The 17,972-nt window shown below is 38.8% G+C and overlaps 1 protein-coding gene across 1 annotated transcript in view; it reads right to left on the minus strand.

The window, feature by feature from the left end:
• Positions 1-12,120, minus strand: part of LOC140237855 (uncharacterized) — a 75,458-nt gene extending 63,338 nt beyond the window's left edge. Inside the window, exon 1 of the mRNA XM_072317786.1 lies at positions 11,769-12,120. Within this exon, the coding sequence (XP_072173887.1) occupies positions 11,769-12,120 (352 nt within the window). The remainder of the gene's footprint in view (positions 1-11,768) is intronic.
• Positions 12,121-17,972: the final 5,852 nt, after the last annotated feature.

Genomic DNA, 17,972 nt, shown 5'->3' on the forward strand with positions numbered 1-17,972 from the left:
CACCTAAAAGGGTGTCGCTATTGTGACAGTGCTGAGAACCATTTAATGGTGCTCAAAAGAACCTTTTTTTCTTAGAGTGTAATGTTGCGTTAAAACGTCGCAAACTTTACAATGTACAGTTCCAGAGGTGTCTTCTTGTAAGTCGGATTGTGATTAAAAAACAACGAACGAACAAAAACTCATGTTCTCTTTGTTTAATCAAACTCAATTGATGAATTTCAACTTGAACACGCTGTGCATGAAATCCATCTATAAAATATCCCTATAACAGCTAATCAAAGATTGCAATAAACATTGTAGACTTTATCTCCGCCCACTGCTGTTGAGTTGTTACTTGAAGGGAAAAAACAGCACCACATAATATTCCGTGAGGCAAAGTCCCATAAACTGAGACAAATGTGATGAAAGCTATTGGGATTTTCATTATGGGTCTAACACATTATTTTGCCCAAAGCGACCCTCCCCCCCCCCTCCCGCTTATCTTTACATTCAAACAGAAATTAGCTATCACCAGCAATTATGTTATTTTAGACTTCTTCCGGACGCAGGCAATGCGAACCATATAGGCCCCTGGAAATTAAGTCCAAATTTACGCGGTCAGTTTCAGCTTTTCGTTTGTTTTAAAAGAAAAGAAAAGAAAAGACAGACCGGCAGAAAAGAAAGGCAAATGTGGAAATCATATACTTGGCAAATTAGTGTCAATCACGAAGCAGTATATAGCTCGGTAATGTCAACTGAAGAGAAAACCGCAGTTTCCATCTTAACTGATTTCTCATCGAGAGGAAGTGAGCGTTTTGGGGTGACCTCTCGAAGCACTTTTAGCTCCGAACTTCTCCGTGTTGGTTAAGGGTACATTGGATGAAGGGATGGAGGAGGGGGGATAAAGGGGATGGTGGAGGGGTGAAGGGAGGGGGTAAATACAGTATGCCTCCTATGAAGGCTACACAGTTTGGTGTGACAATGCGATTTACCTTGTCAGAACATGGGGGGGGGGAGGGGGACATAATTAGCAAGCTTCCATCATGCTTGCTTTACATTATCACAATGACGTTATGATGTGCCCGTCAATACACGAGAGATATTTCGGGTTAATTTTCGTAAAAATGAGGATATTAACTGATCTCGTCAACCTTGAAAGAAACTGCAAGTGTCTTTCACTTTGAGATGAAGGTCTGTAAACTGTGAATCGCTGGATAATGCACTCAGTCAAAGCCCTTTGTCATTGCACCCGTCAATGTTAATGGATAATCTCCATCACAACATGACCGAATTGACAGGTACACCCACCCATCCAAAACATACACACAGACATATGCACGCACAGGGAGAGAGATCAAGAGAGGGGGAAAAAAAGGCTACACGATGTCAAAAAGAAAGAATGAAAGAAAGTTCATATTTAGAGTCAACGAGTTAAATATTCTCGCAGTTTTATGATTATTTCAGGCTTCACTGCATGAATTCACTTATCGCTAAATCAAGTCTTGCTGATCCAATTACAACTACGTGAATGAAGCGAGTTTTCCCTCATCGGTCCCGGAGGGCGGAAATAATGTAATGTGTTTCGGATAAGGTTCTCTCGCGCTGTAAGTGTTACTGTCACAAACGCGAGAAATGAAAGTGATCAGATATTTCCATTCGTGTCGGCAAGGAAATAATTCGCCCTAAAACATTGCTGATTGGCAACATGTGCCGAGACATGGAGATGTGTTCTTGCAGCTCTCATGGTTTCAAAAAACAACTGAGAGTCGCGTGTTCCTGTTTAGTCAAGTTGAGTTTTGCTACAATAAATCTTTTAGTGGTGCGCTTTATACGCGACAGCATGCTCTGAAATTCTGAATTCATTCCAAGTTGCGTTCGCAGTGTAATTTGATATCAGCAGGAACCAATCAGAATTTGAAATGTAAAGCTGGAAGTAGCATCTTAATTGAATTCGAAGCAGAGAAAGATTTCCTATGTGTACCTATGATCCTTCTAACGTGTGTTGATGAAGAGTGGGACTCGGGAATTAATCAAATTTCCACGATAGAGTACCTAACATCCGAAGTTCAGTCGACGGGCACGTTAAACAGCCATGTTCACTGACGTACTTCAACGAATATAACAATTATGGTCGAACAGCACGTATGGCGACTTTTTGGCCACGAAACAACAGATGTGCGTTTTTAGGCTTTGCGTAATAGTCCTTTCCCCAGACTCTGAACCAGCAGATAACAACGTGACAGTCATGTACAGTCTGTTTTGCATAGCACTTTGTTTTGACGTTGAACGACGTCCGAACGTCACCAGGGAGTTGAGTGGGTTGGGCAGAGGAGAACTTCATGCGTCGGCAACGTGCTGCAGCAGATACGAAGCCCCATGCATGCACTTCTTTCACTCACGCCTTTTCAGTCCTTCCTTGAAAGCATTGTTTGCGATGCTTCCAGTGAAAAAGCAACCCCCCCCCCTCAAAAAAAGAGGGAAAAAAGAAAAAAAAAGAATAGATGGGTTGCCTACTATTGCATGATAGTGTTGTCTCTCATATTGTGAAAACGAAGCTATAGTAAAGTTGATACTAGGCCGCTGCAAATAAAAAAAAAAGAATTAATAACAATATTGATAATATCGATAATATATAAGGTGAGTGACCGGATTTACCACACTTAATTTTTTGTACAGCTTGGAGTACTGTGGTATAGGTCCTAAGTCTATTGTATAAGACTCTCGACTTTTAAACGGAAATCGCGAGTTCGAATCCTGCCGAGTGCTTACTTTCTTGGACAAAATGTTTTTACCCATGCCGTCCCTCTCGATCCAGGCGCATAAATGGGTATACCTGGCAATACTGGGGTAATAATGATGGCAGGGCCTTCTGGAAGAGATAGGCATATACAGTTCGTTATTCCGAAGGTCATATAATTCCAAAGATCATATTATTCCGAAGGTTCGTTAATCAGAAAATGAAATAAGCTTCGTAATTCAGGAGATTCGTTAGAACGCACCTTTTTTTTTTCATTTTCGGCTTGAAGGTATTCTATACCATTGGGAGCAGTGATTTAAAAGATATATTCGAGTCATCAGATTGATATTAAGGAGTAAGGTATTTTTCAGCAAACTGAATATAACTTCATCATTGCTGAGCTTAAGAATTTATACCGCTTCAGTCTTGGAGAGATATTGCATTCCATAACCACAATGAAACGAACCCAAGGATTAGCGAAATTCTGACCGAAATCTGACACACATTGAGAAATGCACGAACACATCACTGTATAATGACTCGAAATAGTTGTTTTGGTCCTGCGTATCTATAACCAGGGAGGTCGATACCTCCCTGCTATAACTACGGGTGCACGTCACAAGACCATCACCCGAGAGCCATACAGCCCAAGAGTTATACAGCCCACGAGTCATACAGCCCATGAGTTCGACACTAAGCAAACAGGGCCGACGAGATCGAAACATTAAACCCTGTGTTGTAGCTGTCGAACTCGTGGGCTGTTTTTACCTAGTGTCGAACTCATGGGCTGTATTTGCCTATTGTCAATCTCGTGGGCTGTATGACTCGTGGGTGTCGGTCTCATGGGATGACCCCATAACTGCAACATGACGTCATTTCCGTACACACTTGCGTACACTTTGTATGCGCTTGAAAGCATATATTTTTTCCTTCTTTCCAAGACGCTGAAAACAGTGTTATGAAAGATCATGGTTGTACCAAGGAGGTACTGATACCTCCTATGCAGCACTCAGATTCGTTTGTCAAAGAATAGCAATCTCTCTTACAAATTCCCCCTCCCCCCCCAAAAAAAAAACAACAACAACAATTAACGAATTATTTTTGGTTCTCATGTGAATACATAACACAAAGAAATGTCGACTTCTTAAAATCGCACATGGCGTCAATACTATGTGATCACGAAATGTTATATCAGAGTCTCACAGGACGCCACGTTTCGAATTCTTACTGAAGTACTTATCAGACATTTCTTTTTAAACTTCTCCGATTTCCCTTAAGGTTTTGCGTGGCCGTTTCCAGTAATGCCATGGCCTCCTTACGTGCTTATTTGTGTGTGCATATTTGATACCAGAAAACATTTCACTTTGTTAATAATTTATTAATTAATCTATATGACTCTGGGCTTTATATCAATTTGGAGTGCAGGAAAATAATCAAATCTTCTTGCCAAGTAAATGAAATCTAGTAATGCTCTGTAGGCGAGCCAATGAGAGACAAGAGGATCCATGACACCATCACTTCATCTAATTTGCATATATTATGCCACTCTGACCGATATGATAATCGGGAAAATAGGTGAACGCATGAAATTCCATTTCACTTCACTCCCTTTACTCAAGATGTATTTGAACATGACACGAATTTCAACCCTGCTATGACTCTAGGTGGGATATAAATACTGCATTATATCAAAGCGCAGGCTTCTTAATAAATTAGACCAAAAAAAAAAAAAAAAAAAGAGAGAGAGAGAAAAGATGTAGCAAGAATCATTATTTTGCGACTTAGTGAGACGGTTGACCGAATTTATGAGCAGACTGCTTGCGGTCTGTTAATAGTACGATTAAAAAAACAAGAAAACAACAAACTTGTTTTCTCATTATAGTGAAATGATAGTGAGTGAAGTGGGTGTAAGTTTCGAGTGGGGTTGGGAACATGCCGAAAATCTGGCGAGGAACCAATTGTTTCCTTCAATGCCGCAAGACGACGTCGAGAAGCGGGAAACAGCCTTGTTTCCTAAGTGGATTAATTGCTTAACGCACACACTTCCCGCCATTCCCCGCAGAATCGTCTGCAACTGTTGCGATACTATCACTCGCTACAGGTTGTCTTGGTCCTGTCTGACAGACGAGAGAGTGTCAGTTTTGTTGTTGTCGGGTTTCTTTCTCGACTGACAAGGATTTTGGTCCCATTTAATTTCTAATTTTGTGTCGTGCCCTGAATTCTTTATATATACACAACCCTGGTGCGCACAATCAGTCGTTTTTACAGTTCAAACATTGCCAGCTGAATGACTCGCTTTCGTTTTGTCTATCCAGGAGACAATTTCCACTTATAATCGTACTTTGGGAAGAAGCATTAAAACAGTTTCCCTATATGAAACAAATATATATATATATATATATATATATATATATATATATATATATATATATATATATAACTTTTAACTTGATTTACAATGGACAAGTGATTACAAAGAATACTAAAATTCCGATCACAAATGATACTTTAATATTGGCTTCATGGTTTACGATATTTGCACACGCAATGTTAATGGCTGTTTCACGAATGAATAAAGCAAGAATTAAGGTAGAGAGGCAAAAGTGCCACATATTTTTCGGTATAACTGATTTTCAAAGCGTCTGTATACTTCTTGATGTAAGACGCAACATAGAGTATATATGAATAATTATCATGTTAAAAGATTCGCATGGCGTTATACATATAATTCTCGAGATGGGCAGTTGCTTCGTGAAGTTCACTACACTTTACCTGTCATTTACCATCGGAAATTTCCCCATATTGTAACAGCAGTATGTCTCCCCACAAGTCGCAAAAGCACACAAACGTAACACCCCCTAACGAGCACAGTGTGTCTTTAAACTCTCCTGTACACTTTTCACTTGTCGAGTTGAATATAAACAAAGTATCACGTAAATCCTTTGCCGAATGATTAAAAAGACGTGCATCATTAAAATTCTCATCACTTCCCTGGATCCAGAAGCAACGGGAGAGGGGAAACGAGTGTTTTGGAGTGTTTATGTCCCGCAATTCATCATAGGGGACATCTGCAGTAAGTCATTTTAATTTCAACTTATATACACATTTAACTGCCCATGTTCGAAACCCTTGGAAACGAATGTTTACAAGTTACTGCGCTAGTTTAAGATTGCTGATGTAGCAAGATGGCAGTTTGTTATTTTAAACGAGACGGCGTCAAGCGAACATTAAACTAGCCGGAGGAAAAATGTGGTGATGATTGTGGTCATGCCAATGAAAAAAAAAAAAAGAAAAGAAGGAAAGACAACAATAGGATTAACAGCGATGGCAATAGTGGCGTTGACGAATTTAATAATATTTAAAATGAAAACAGCATCGTTAAGTTCATAGCGACTACAATATATCGAGAATAAAAGATATCATTCAATTGTAAAAAGGAGAAGGAGGAGGAAGAGGAGGAGGAGGAGGAGGAGAAATAGGATGAAGTGAAGAGGAGGAAGAGGTGATGGTGATGGAGGTGAGGGGGATGAGGAAGAAGACTAAGAAAAAGAATGAAGAAGGAAAAAGAAGGAAATTGCTTCATTAGTAGTTAGAGTCATTACGAGATGTGTGGGCGACCAGTGTAACGTCCGTTCTGGTACCGTATCAATTCATCCTCACCATTTTTAAAATAACTTATTCATTTCCTCGAAGAGAACATGATTATGCTGTTTATCTTCACATAAACCCACTCAGGTGTACTCACCAAAAGAAATGTTAAATAAACAGAAGAGGGTAACTTTTCTTGGTGGAGTGATGGCTAGAATTTAGATGGTTTCGAACGTAAAATTGATACTATAATGCAGTGTTGCAGCAAGATAACTGAGCTGTCGAATTCGATTCTGTAACTTAGCTCCGCGGCCGTTTTACTAATTCACTTGTTTATATCGAGATTGATACTTTCTTATTAAGTGATGAATGGTTAAACATGAACAAGAGAGGGGGCTGTGGTGCAGAGGATGAAGATTGGGCGCTTTTTCTTGAAGATGTTTGTTGTTGGTTTAAGTTGAGATAATTGCAGTTGATCTGGCAGAAGCCATGGATGTAGGAATCAACCTAACAACATAGGCAAAGATTATCACACCGCGGGAAATACAATCATCGACATGTTACAATAACGGCGTTAACGAAACGGTCGGAGGTCCCTATAGCTCTTACAGATAATAGAGATGAGGGGACCAAGTTCCGAATTGTGCAGACACACTGCTGGACGAGTTGACTGACCCTCTTCACCCGGACGTCAAAATTTATACCTATAACAATGTTCGGGGGAATAGTATTGACGGCAGGGCTCTCTAGAAATCAGTGAGCCATGAAGGTAATAATTATAGGAGGAATTATACATGCACACAATATATACTCACAAAGACATGTATATTACAATAATCATGTGTGTACATTGTGTGTGTACTACCTGTGCGTATTGAACAGGACGAAAACTGATTGGCTGATTATCATAACTGACCAATTTAACAGAGTGCTCCTTGAGCTTGCTATCAGATACAGACTCTATGACCAGGGCAAGTGATACAAAAGAAATGATATGGCAACATAAACTTGATTCAATCATCACACTCTCGCGATTCATGAAACGATTCCAGGAAATAATGGCCTCGATTAGAATAATTTTAAAGGAGAACTCCGAATGATGTTTAGACTTTTGCATTTGAGCAGCTACAAATATATTAGTTTTTACTGGGTACAGAGTTTCAAAATTTATAGTGATTGGGATGAGGAATATCAATGGTTTCAATATTCATAACAAATCACAATGAACGAGGATGATGACATAACAGCTTCACATAAGAATATACATTACTGGAATATGTGAGTCTCCTATATGTCATCATTCTTGGTCAGTGTAACTTGTTTTGGGGTTTTCAGAGTATTGGCTTTTATGCTCGGTGACAACAATAAGTTCCACAAATCTATATTATGGCACTATCAATTTATGTACTACATGATATGAAATTATGAAAATCGTCTGGAATTCCTTAAAAAAAGAGAGAGAGAAGGGGGAGATTAAACCCACTGAAGCGCTCAGAGGATTTTGTCATCTCCGCCTGTTCGCGCAATCTCTGTATTCTGCCGTTCGGTGTGACTGTTCATTTGCATTTAGATGAAGTTAATTGGTCTTGATCATTGACCAAAAGGATTGACGATTGATTCTCCTTGCACAAAGAAAAAGTGTCACAAGATTAGTTCTCTCTATTACGTATCATCATCAAAGCATAATTCCTATTGGTCCTATAATTTCCAATCCTAAGTTACATGGTCCAATAATGAGGAATTTACCTATAAATGTCTCTGCCGATTGTCATTGACCTTTGATCTTTCGCCCTAATCATTTCGTGCCAATAAGCCTCTGTTCATTCTGAATTTTCTTACAAACCAGTGGACATTATTAACTTGACACATTTCAGATAAAGTTACGGCCTGAAAATAGCCTCCTGACTAAAGTATAGTAATGATGTGAATTTGATATTATACGTTTTACCTCTTAAAATATTACATGTTAATTCATTTCTAAGCAGCTTACCAAGTTGTGATTTTCTAGACATTTCCTAGCTGACGTTATGGATAGAAATATCATATGTGAATTTGACGCATTTCACCTAATCTTTCATTACAGAGTCATGCAAATGACTGCCTATCGATTTCCATCATCCCTATAAGATATAATACCAAACTTCAATAATCTTTGACCTACGACCTTTACGGATCTGTACCTCACGTAGCATCTCTGAGCCAAGTATTGGTATCATGAAAATATACCCAAGGGGATTTTCACGCGTCATACCAAGATCTGAGGTGTGCGGGCGAACGAACTGAGGGACAGACACCCCGGAACTGTAAGGGTACCTCCGGAACTGGATGAGGTGTATGTATTATTGTATGGAGTCGTTTTATGTAACACGGGCGAAAGCGTGTTACGAGAAGCTAGAGTAGAGTTTGCTCTGCATGCCTGCTAATTTCTAATGTGGTGTAAGCTCAGCTCATGAAGTCACTGCTCAACCGAGAATGATATCAGTTCCTCCATATTCACATCTTTTCTCTTTAAATCCTTAGAATGTTCTTCCCTTCTACATAATCACCACACCAATCCACGAAATGTCAGAGAATACACTGCTGCAGTCGAGAATTATGAAACTAAGCTTAAACTCTTACATATTCTCTCTGTGTTTCAATTACTTGCAGAGTTCTTTTTCGTGTAGGACTTTGATTATCTTCCAGGACCAAGCGATTCCCTGGAAACAAAGAAACAAAAGGCCTGCTCGTGGACTTGAGTGACGGAAATAATCCGAGTGGATCAGTGAAGATTCGCCCCGCAGTGATCAGATGCGATACTTCTCACGAGCCCCCCCCCCCCCGTCTTCAAACGCACTCGTCTATTCACTATCCTCTGAAACTCTTCTACTCATTTCCTCTGAATCTACAGTGCACGATGAATGAGGAAGGATTTCGATCAAGCACATGCAGACATCAGCAATGTTTGAGTTAGATGAACTTGTTGCAGACACCGAGGAGGCCATTGAGACATTCAACATAAAAAAAAGTATTATTATACACCAGATTATCCCCCTCTCTCTGGCTCGCTCACACACACGCACATACACACGCTCACACGCACACACACATATATTATACATGTATGTAGTATACAAATGTTCTTTTATCAGTATGTGTACGAGTACTCTAGTATACGTGTATATATGCATAAGTTACACACATTCAAACATTTATTATATAATTATCTATCTATCCATCTATTGGTAAACAGTATTATGCATTGTGTAAATATGTGATTTATCCCATAGATCGATATAGGCAGATCGATAGAATCATTTGCCTTTTTACAATTTACGCTGATAATCGTGAAATGTGAAAATGTGAAAGAAATATAAATTGATATCAATCGTTATCAATTTCAAGGCAGGGTCGTTAACTTATGGACGTATCTGAGGAATTTCATAACCACAAAAGTGTCATGTTTATGGCTTTCCCAATACTTTTTTTGCTGCCCATGTTACCTTTTACCAGCAAAGAAATTACATAGAGCTGTGTCATGAAGAGACCTCGTTGGTTCAAACATCTCAGGTCACCTGCCCAATCTGTCTTTTGAGAATAGCAATTGCACCTGTACTCAAACGTCCACTCGAGGCTACGATTCGAATGAGTAATCTCAGAATCAGATAGGAGGAGGGTAACGGGCGACATGCCGTGGAGAGGGATCGATAATTTGGGTCATGGCGTTAAGTAGAGGGGGCACGGCATGGGCCCAGATTTAAAGTACGCCCTATCAAAATTCAAGAGAAAAAGGACAGAGTGATAAAATTGATGGTAAGGAAGTTTCCCTCTCTATAACAGGTGATCAGTAAGTTTCTGATTCCTAGCTTTCTTCTGAATTGCTCATTTTTCGCCAATATCAGTGGGAGAAAGTGGCGTGGGGTGGTAAGAGGAGCAAGTTACGGTCTTGAGGGAATAGACGGTATGGATTTCTTTTGACCGATTACAGCACATTCAAATGTCGCCCCTTTTCGCCTCAAGATGGCCGGTGTACTGATAGCTTGTAAAATTATAGCTCAAGAGAAACCAATCCAAGTTGTTTCAGTTGTTGTATTTTCTTTCTCTCTTCAAGGGTCAAATTCATCTTGACCATACGTGATTCGATTTGTCAGGCATTATGTCAGTTGATAACGTGTTGCTGTTACAATGAAGTCTAAGCAAGAAATATATTCGTCTCTGCTATAATGCGTCAATTGCTGTTCCGAGATCTTGAAAACATTGGTTAGACTGACAAAAAAAAAAGTGATACCTCTCATTTTCGCAACCAAAAAAAAAAAAACTCCCTCAATTTTTGACGAAATTTCGTGATTACGAAGATTGCAAAGTAACTTATGTGGACATAAAGAAAAAAAATTCCGTGCAAATTCCAGGATTTGACTTTTTTGTAATGTTGACTTTGAGAAAGCAGATAATTATCATCAAACACCATATCTGATCTCTCTTGTGTTCTATGGTTTTGCCTTTAAAGGACAAGTTCACTTTCATAAACATTAGGATTGAGAGAATGTAGCAATATTAGTAGAACACATCATTGAAAGTTTTGAGGAAAACTGGACAATCCGTTCAAAAGTAATTAATTTTTGAAGTTTTTGTGCAGTCACTGCTGGATGAGAAGACTAATTGCAGTGTATGATGTCACATGCGTACAACAATATAAGGAAAATATAAAGAAAATTTCCCAAAATTTCATCTTTTGAAAAAAATACACATTCCCTTGACTCGTTACCAACATAATGTTATGGGTAATATTATTTCTCCTGCCTTCAGAAAGAGGCAAGTCAAGTGCTCTTTTATTATGCGAAAAAAGTGAAAATATGTTGAATTTTCTTTACATCTTCTTTATACGGTTGTACTCATATGACATCACGAGAATTAGTAGTCTCTTCATCCACGGTTCCAACACAGAAGTTTTAAAAATTCATAACTTTTGCTTCGATTGTCCAATTTTCCTCAAACTTTCACTGATGTGTTCTACTAATATTACTGCATTCTATCAATCCTTATGTTTATGAAGGTGAACTTGTCCTTTAATGTCTTTGTTTGTTCGATCTGAGAGCTATACAGCAGCCGTATGATACTAAGTAGATGAGGGTTTATGCAGCGAATAGGTGTTATAACAAGTACTTCATTCATCTTACACAGAGAAGAATTTCATCGACACTCGTACAAAATCGAAGTCAACGTAACGCTTTCAAAAAGGAAAGTTTGAAAAATAAAGTGGAAAATGGGAGACATTGAAAGATGCAGTCATGTCATGGTCTGACATAGCACCGCACCGGTAGAATGTTGCTGCATGCGACATCTGATTGAGATTGTCATATGTTGAAAAAGAAGGATGTTTTTGCATATCCCAATACGAATGTTTCCAACAGATAATGATAATACTGAGAGTGTTGATGATCAAAGCTCACCCACTCACATCAAAAGAAGCGACTCTCTCTCTTACCTGCGACCACGAGCGGTATTCTCTTGTTGGTGACCCAGGGACTCTGCCGGCGAGTCACGGGTCCGATGATCTGGTAGCGGTTAATGGAAATGATTGCAAGGGTGAGCACGACGGCCAAACCGTAGACCGACGTCGTGAAGCCGTTGAACTGACACCAATGATCACCGTATATCCATTCTTCCTTCACGAGAGTGGAGAGGATGAAGGGTCCGTTGGCGACCACGGTGAATAGTCCGCACGCAGCGAGGTTGATCACCATCTTATTGTGCACCGTTCGCAGCCTGACGTCCGTGAGAATGATTAAGATGAGTCCGACGTTGCCCAGGATGGCGATGGCGAGGATTATCGACATGGCCGTGACTTCGACGATGGCCACGGTCGTCGGACCACCCCGTGAACCCTCTTCCATGGTGGTCGGCAGGACGTTTGTTGACGATCGTGAGTATGAATGGGACGTTGAAGCCAGCGATGATGGAAGAGTCGAGAGCAGCCACAGGTCCCCTGTCTCGGTGAAATTCCCCGCCATCGTTCCGCTAGCATTTCGAGTCGTACCGGCCGCAGACAGGCTATTATGGCTGGCCGTATGGATGCACTTTGTCGGAGAGTGCAAATACCTAAAATACTTCACTCCACAGGTGCAGCGCGCAGGGTGCTCTCCGAAAGGCGACAATCTATGCACCTGCTTTTCCTAGGCGTAAATCTTGGGGTCCCATTTTCCCTCATCACTTAGTCACGTCACTGCCACGCTGTCTACAGGAACATGTCAATAGTTGGATCACATGGCATGTTAAATACAAGAAATGTTTACCAACATCCGCTCACGCCAGGCCATTTTTTGCCGAATGAGCTGTTATCACTTCACCGAATTGATAGCAGACGATAATGCGCGCCAGAGGCTCTCCCTTGATGCTCTTCGATAGCTTGTCAATAATGGTGCATGAACTCACAATTATCAGGACACCCAAATCGAGTGCGTGCATCGGGAGTGAGTGGGTGCGTGTGTGCGCATGTGGAGGGAGAGAAGGGACAGACGATAGTCTGCGCGGGCGATGTGTCATCACTGGTCATGCTATATTAATGAGATACGTTACAACTCCTTTCAAACACGCCCATCCATCTCCCTCTCTTTCCCCTCCCCTCCCCATCCCCCCCCCCCTCTCTCTCTCCGCCTCTATATCTGGTTCTCTCTCTCCCTCTCCCCTCTTTCTACATCTCGTGTGGATCGCACCCGCAGGTTAAAAAAAAATCGATCTGAGTGCAGCTCCGAACAGTCAGCCAATCATAATCGATCGACAGATTTGCGTTCAACCAATCGATGTCCAGGACTCAATATTCAGATCACAGAAGCAAGATTTAACTGCCAAGGGACTAGATATTATTCTTCGTTGGATATTAAATGAAGAAGTATACTTCAAGGGATATCATCATTCTATATTGAAAGCCAGAAGGAAGCACAATACGGAACAAAATTTAATTAAATCCAACACATTTGACGTTCTAGTTAAATGTTAATCATAAACACTGCGCAACGACAAATCAACGTTGAAGAGATAATGCAACACATATACACGCTAACTGAAAAGTATTAATGCAATAACTGCCTGAATAGTTATGTCAAACGTCGGAGTGGCGTTAATAAGTGTTGAAGATGAGCCTCTGGCCTGCTCTTTTGGATCGGATCTGATAAGGCTAATTGGTGTTCCTGTGATCACTGGACTCATTAATCCATCTCATGGAGGTAGCATCTCTACTTTCATTCGGGCATCTTGCCAGCATACATCGCGCCCGAAGAAAACAAACAAATGATAGAAAAAAAAAAATCGAATCTTCTTTTTCAGCAGTGATTTCCATAGAGAAATGTGTTCAAGTCTTTGAAAGGATGTACACTCAGCAAAAAAAGAAAGTGAACACTTTTCTCATAGAAGAATTAAGAAAAAATGTATTAACATATTAGAGGTAATTTAATTGGCTATCAACCTGGTAGGCTGATACTAAGGGAAACTTTGCGCATGAGTGAACACAGTCGATTTCGTCTTCCAAGACACAAAAGTAAAAATTGCAGAAATTGACATTTTGTCATTCATTTGCAAATAACCTTTAAAATAGCAATGATAACAAAAGACCAATTTAGCACGAGAGACATAAATGAAATACCAAAACAAGTTTTCGTTCTCGTGTATCACTTTATTTCCTAAAAAACAAAAACAAAACAAAACAAAATGGGAAACTTAAAACGGAAAATGAAAATTTTCTGTTAACTAAAACCTCAAATGGCATAAGGGAGTAAGCCACAAAAGTAATAAAATGGACAGAATTTCTTCATTTCATTCATTTAATTTAGAAATTTAAGAATGCATGAGACAAATTCAAGAACGATGTATTATTTCCAGTTTCCTAATTTGAAACAGCAATTCAAATTTCTGCCAATTTTGTTAAAGGTAGGGGATACCTTTTACAGACCTCCCAAAATGCAGCAAAACATTAAACATAGCTCTGCAGGCTGTGAACTTGTTTTGCAATTTTTTATTTTTTTTTTTAGATCCATTACATGTAATTGTGACAGCATGTAAAAGTCACCGTACATACACATTCGTAAGCTCTGCTGACATAAATGTTTCAGAAGGCCCTTCAGCATTATGCCTTATAATATGACCATATGCAAGTGTATATGTGTAGGTAATCATTTGCAGAAAACAACAGTTTTGCAGTCGATCACATTTGCAATCTATCATATTTGATTGCACATCATACATGTGAGGGGTTGGGCTTTCTCACTAGTTTATACCTCAAGACCCTTCTTATGCTAATGAGTTTATAGTACCTAATTTGTCTTGCCTCATGAAAAACTTTGCACTCTCATGTTTACAAAGACAGTACCGTACTACACATAGTATTTCTAGCTGTTAGGTAGACAAGGTAGGGGATACCTTTTACAGACCTCCCAAAATGCAGCAAAACATTAAATATGAACCTCAGGGGACTTGTTTAGGCCACTGCTTAGAAATTTGGAAGTCAACAGTTATCTGCAATTTGAATAATGCACAAAACTCTTAACTACTCAGTAGTTCTGTGTGTCAGCCACACTTAAGCCTTTTTGTTGCAGTCTTCTGCATTTTTTTATCTATAAACACAAATCTAAAAGTATAAGAGCTGATGTAATAACATAATGAGTGTGTGGCAAGAATGTATATAGAAATGTTTGTAAGTTTTGATGAACTTTCTTCACAAAATATACATGATGGACACACATGCAGTGCATGGGTCTGCAAAGGTAGCCTATATAGTAATGTACTGGAATTTACGGTGAGCCCCGAAAAAAATTCAATTCAAAATCTAACGGTCAATAAAAATGTACTAAATGTTACCTTCCACTTTTGATACTTTATGGGAGTTTCTAAAATGATACTCTCTTCAACATACCACTGTATTTATACAACTCTTCATTTAAGGCATGCAAATGGGATTCCCTACCTTTAACATTGCTTCTTCTTTATATGTCTATAATGCCATTTGAATTTGGATTTGACAGAAGACTCTTCATTTTCCCTACTATTTTTAGCTTTTCTTTATCTTTGGGGGCTACAAAGACATTATAGAGTTCATAGGCTTATTTTTGGAAATTAATTCGTGTTTCGTGCTTGTATTAAATTTGTCTTTTGTTCTCATTGTGATATGGAAGTGCACATACGCATGAATGACAACTTGTTCATTTTTGCAATGTTTACTTTTGTGGCTTGGAATTAAAAAAAAAAAAAAAAACCCGCATCTATTCAATCATGCGTAAAGTTTCCCTTCTTATTGACCTACCAGCTAGGTTGATAGCCAATCAAATTACCTTTAACATGGTATATAAATCATCAATATTTAGCCAAACATTCTCTGAGAGATTTGAATTTGAAAAAGCGTCTACTTTCTCTTTTGCTGATTGTAAAAAAGAAAACAAACCAACAGTCTTTCTTAATGACATTGTTCGATTTTCAGTAAACTTTAACTGCGTTTACTCGTCATAACGCCTGGAACGGACCCCTCTCCTTTTTCAAAGTACGTCTACTACCAAACCGTAGACCAACAAAAAGAAAGAGGAAAAGAACAAATGACAGTTTTGTCATAACAGTTTGCAGTGACGGCATTTTTAAAGATCCTATGCTCTGACGAAGAAAGCTAGAAACATGAGTTGATTGGACGAGACATTTTGATCTAATTTTGTTTCTTTCTCTGCACTTCTCATTAAATCTATACAATGTAGGCAACCTATCACTTTACGTCAGATTTTCGTCAAGAAAACACATGATCCTAAATATACAACATTACCTGCTCGTTCTAATTAGGTGTTTTCTGCGCTTAAATTTTCCCAGAAAACGCGCAACAGGAAACACATTTATTTTCTTCCGTTAGTTGAATGATTGAGTTTCCTTGCACACTGCATGTTGCCCCAGAGCATGCGTTTTCTATGTTTTGTAATGCAGTGAATACACGTTTGTACTACTTTATTGACGTTATATCAGATATGTAATATCTCAGACAGTTTATAAAAATGTAAGCATTATTCTCAACTGCTGTAAAATGATTCGCATGCGTACATTATATTGGCGTAATGATATTCAGAATGTCATGAACTCGAACCAACAGCTCTTGTTGCGGCGCTAAAATTAGCCTAAATATGAGGGGCGGCGGGGCTCTCGAAATTGGATTATCCAATATGTTCGCAGAAGTTGGCGGGATTTTAATTTCATCGACTGAGGAGGAAAAAAGATCTTTTTATGCGATATGAGATCAGAATCTGTGCCATTCACCATGGTTATGTCGATTGATTGGATTTGTTGCGATAAAAACAAATTAGAGTTGGGCTCGTTTTCGCAGCAACGGGCAATTATGCGACTTCTATCAACAGGCGGGTTTACCAGCGAAATAGTATTCTTTATATCCAGGAAGGCTGAGATAGCAGTATTGCGGCATTCACAAACCATAGTACTGCTGGTGTCTCGTTATCCTGCCTCTTATAATGGCAATGTCGACGAGACACAGTGTTATATTTCTCTTTGTATTATTTTGTTCATTTCACTGCATGTCAGAGACGGTGTTGTACCTCGATGCGAGTGCTATACCTGTGATTTTTACACACATTAAAGGGGAATGAAACTTGCATCATTCATAATGTGGATTGATTGAATGCAGTAATATATTATTAGTAGAACACATCAGTGAAGTTTTAGGAAAATTGGACAATCCGGTTGAGGGTTATTAGTACCCAATTCTTAAAGTTCCTGTGCCGCAATTGGTGGATAAGACACCTGCAACAATTTGTTAAATCATAGCAAGACAAAATCATAAAGAACACAAATTCCACAAAATTCCATATTCTTATGAACAGTACACATCCCTTTCATGTGTTCCTGCCATGTATGTTGAGGGTAATATTCTCCCTGCCTTCTGAAAGAGGAAAACCAAGTGCTCTTTCATTATGTTAGAACAACGAAAATGTGCTAAATTCTCTTTATATTTTCTTTATATCGTTGTCCATGTGTGACATCACGAATTTTTGTTGCCGTCTTATCCAGTGATAGCTCTACCAAAAATTAAAAAACTAAAAACTTTTGAACGGATTGTCCGAATTTCCTCAAACTTTACTAATGGGTTCTACTAATATTTCTGCATTCACTCAATCTACATAATATTTGGGTTTCGTCCCCCTTTAAGAGCAATGTCCATTCTTGTTATCATTCATTTCAGATTGCTATGATGTATTTTTATTTGATTTATAATAATGTATAAGCAAAGACAGCATTAATACAATGCTTTTATATAATTCATTATGTAATTTGTTGATATTTCCATTTTGATGACGGGTGGGAATGAAAAACGTATGCAGTCTTTGCGTGGCTTTGTACCGTTGGGTACACCACAGCTATTCTTTATTACAACGGCTATATTCTGGTAATTATGGTATATCTATATCTATACCTGGAGATATCTACTTACCTATCTATCTATCTATCTATCTATCTATCTATCTATCTATCTATCTATCTATCTATTTATCTATCTATTTATCTACTCATTACTAGTAGTTTATTTATTTATTTATCTATCTATCTATCTATCTATCTATCTATCTATCTATCTATCTATCTGTACATACATACATACATAAGTATGCTATTGATTTCTTCAGTATTGTCCTTTGTGTGTGTGTCTTGTGTGTGT

Source organism: Diadema setosum, chromosome 14 (genome assembly GCF_964275005.1).
Source record: "Diadema setosum chromosome 14, eeDiaSeto1, whole genome shotgun sequence".
Classification (NCBI taxonomy): Eukaryota; Metazoa; Echinodermata; class Echinoidea; order Diadematoida; family Diadematidae; genus Diadema; species Diadema setosum.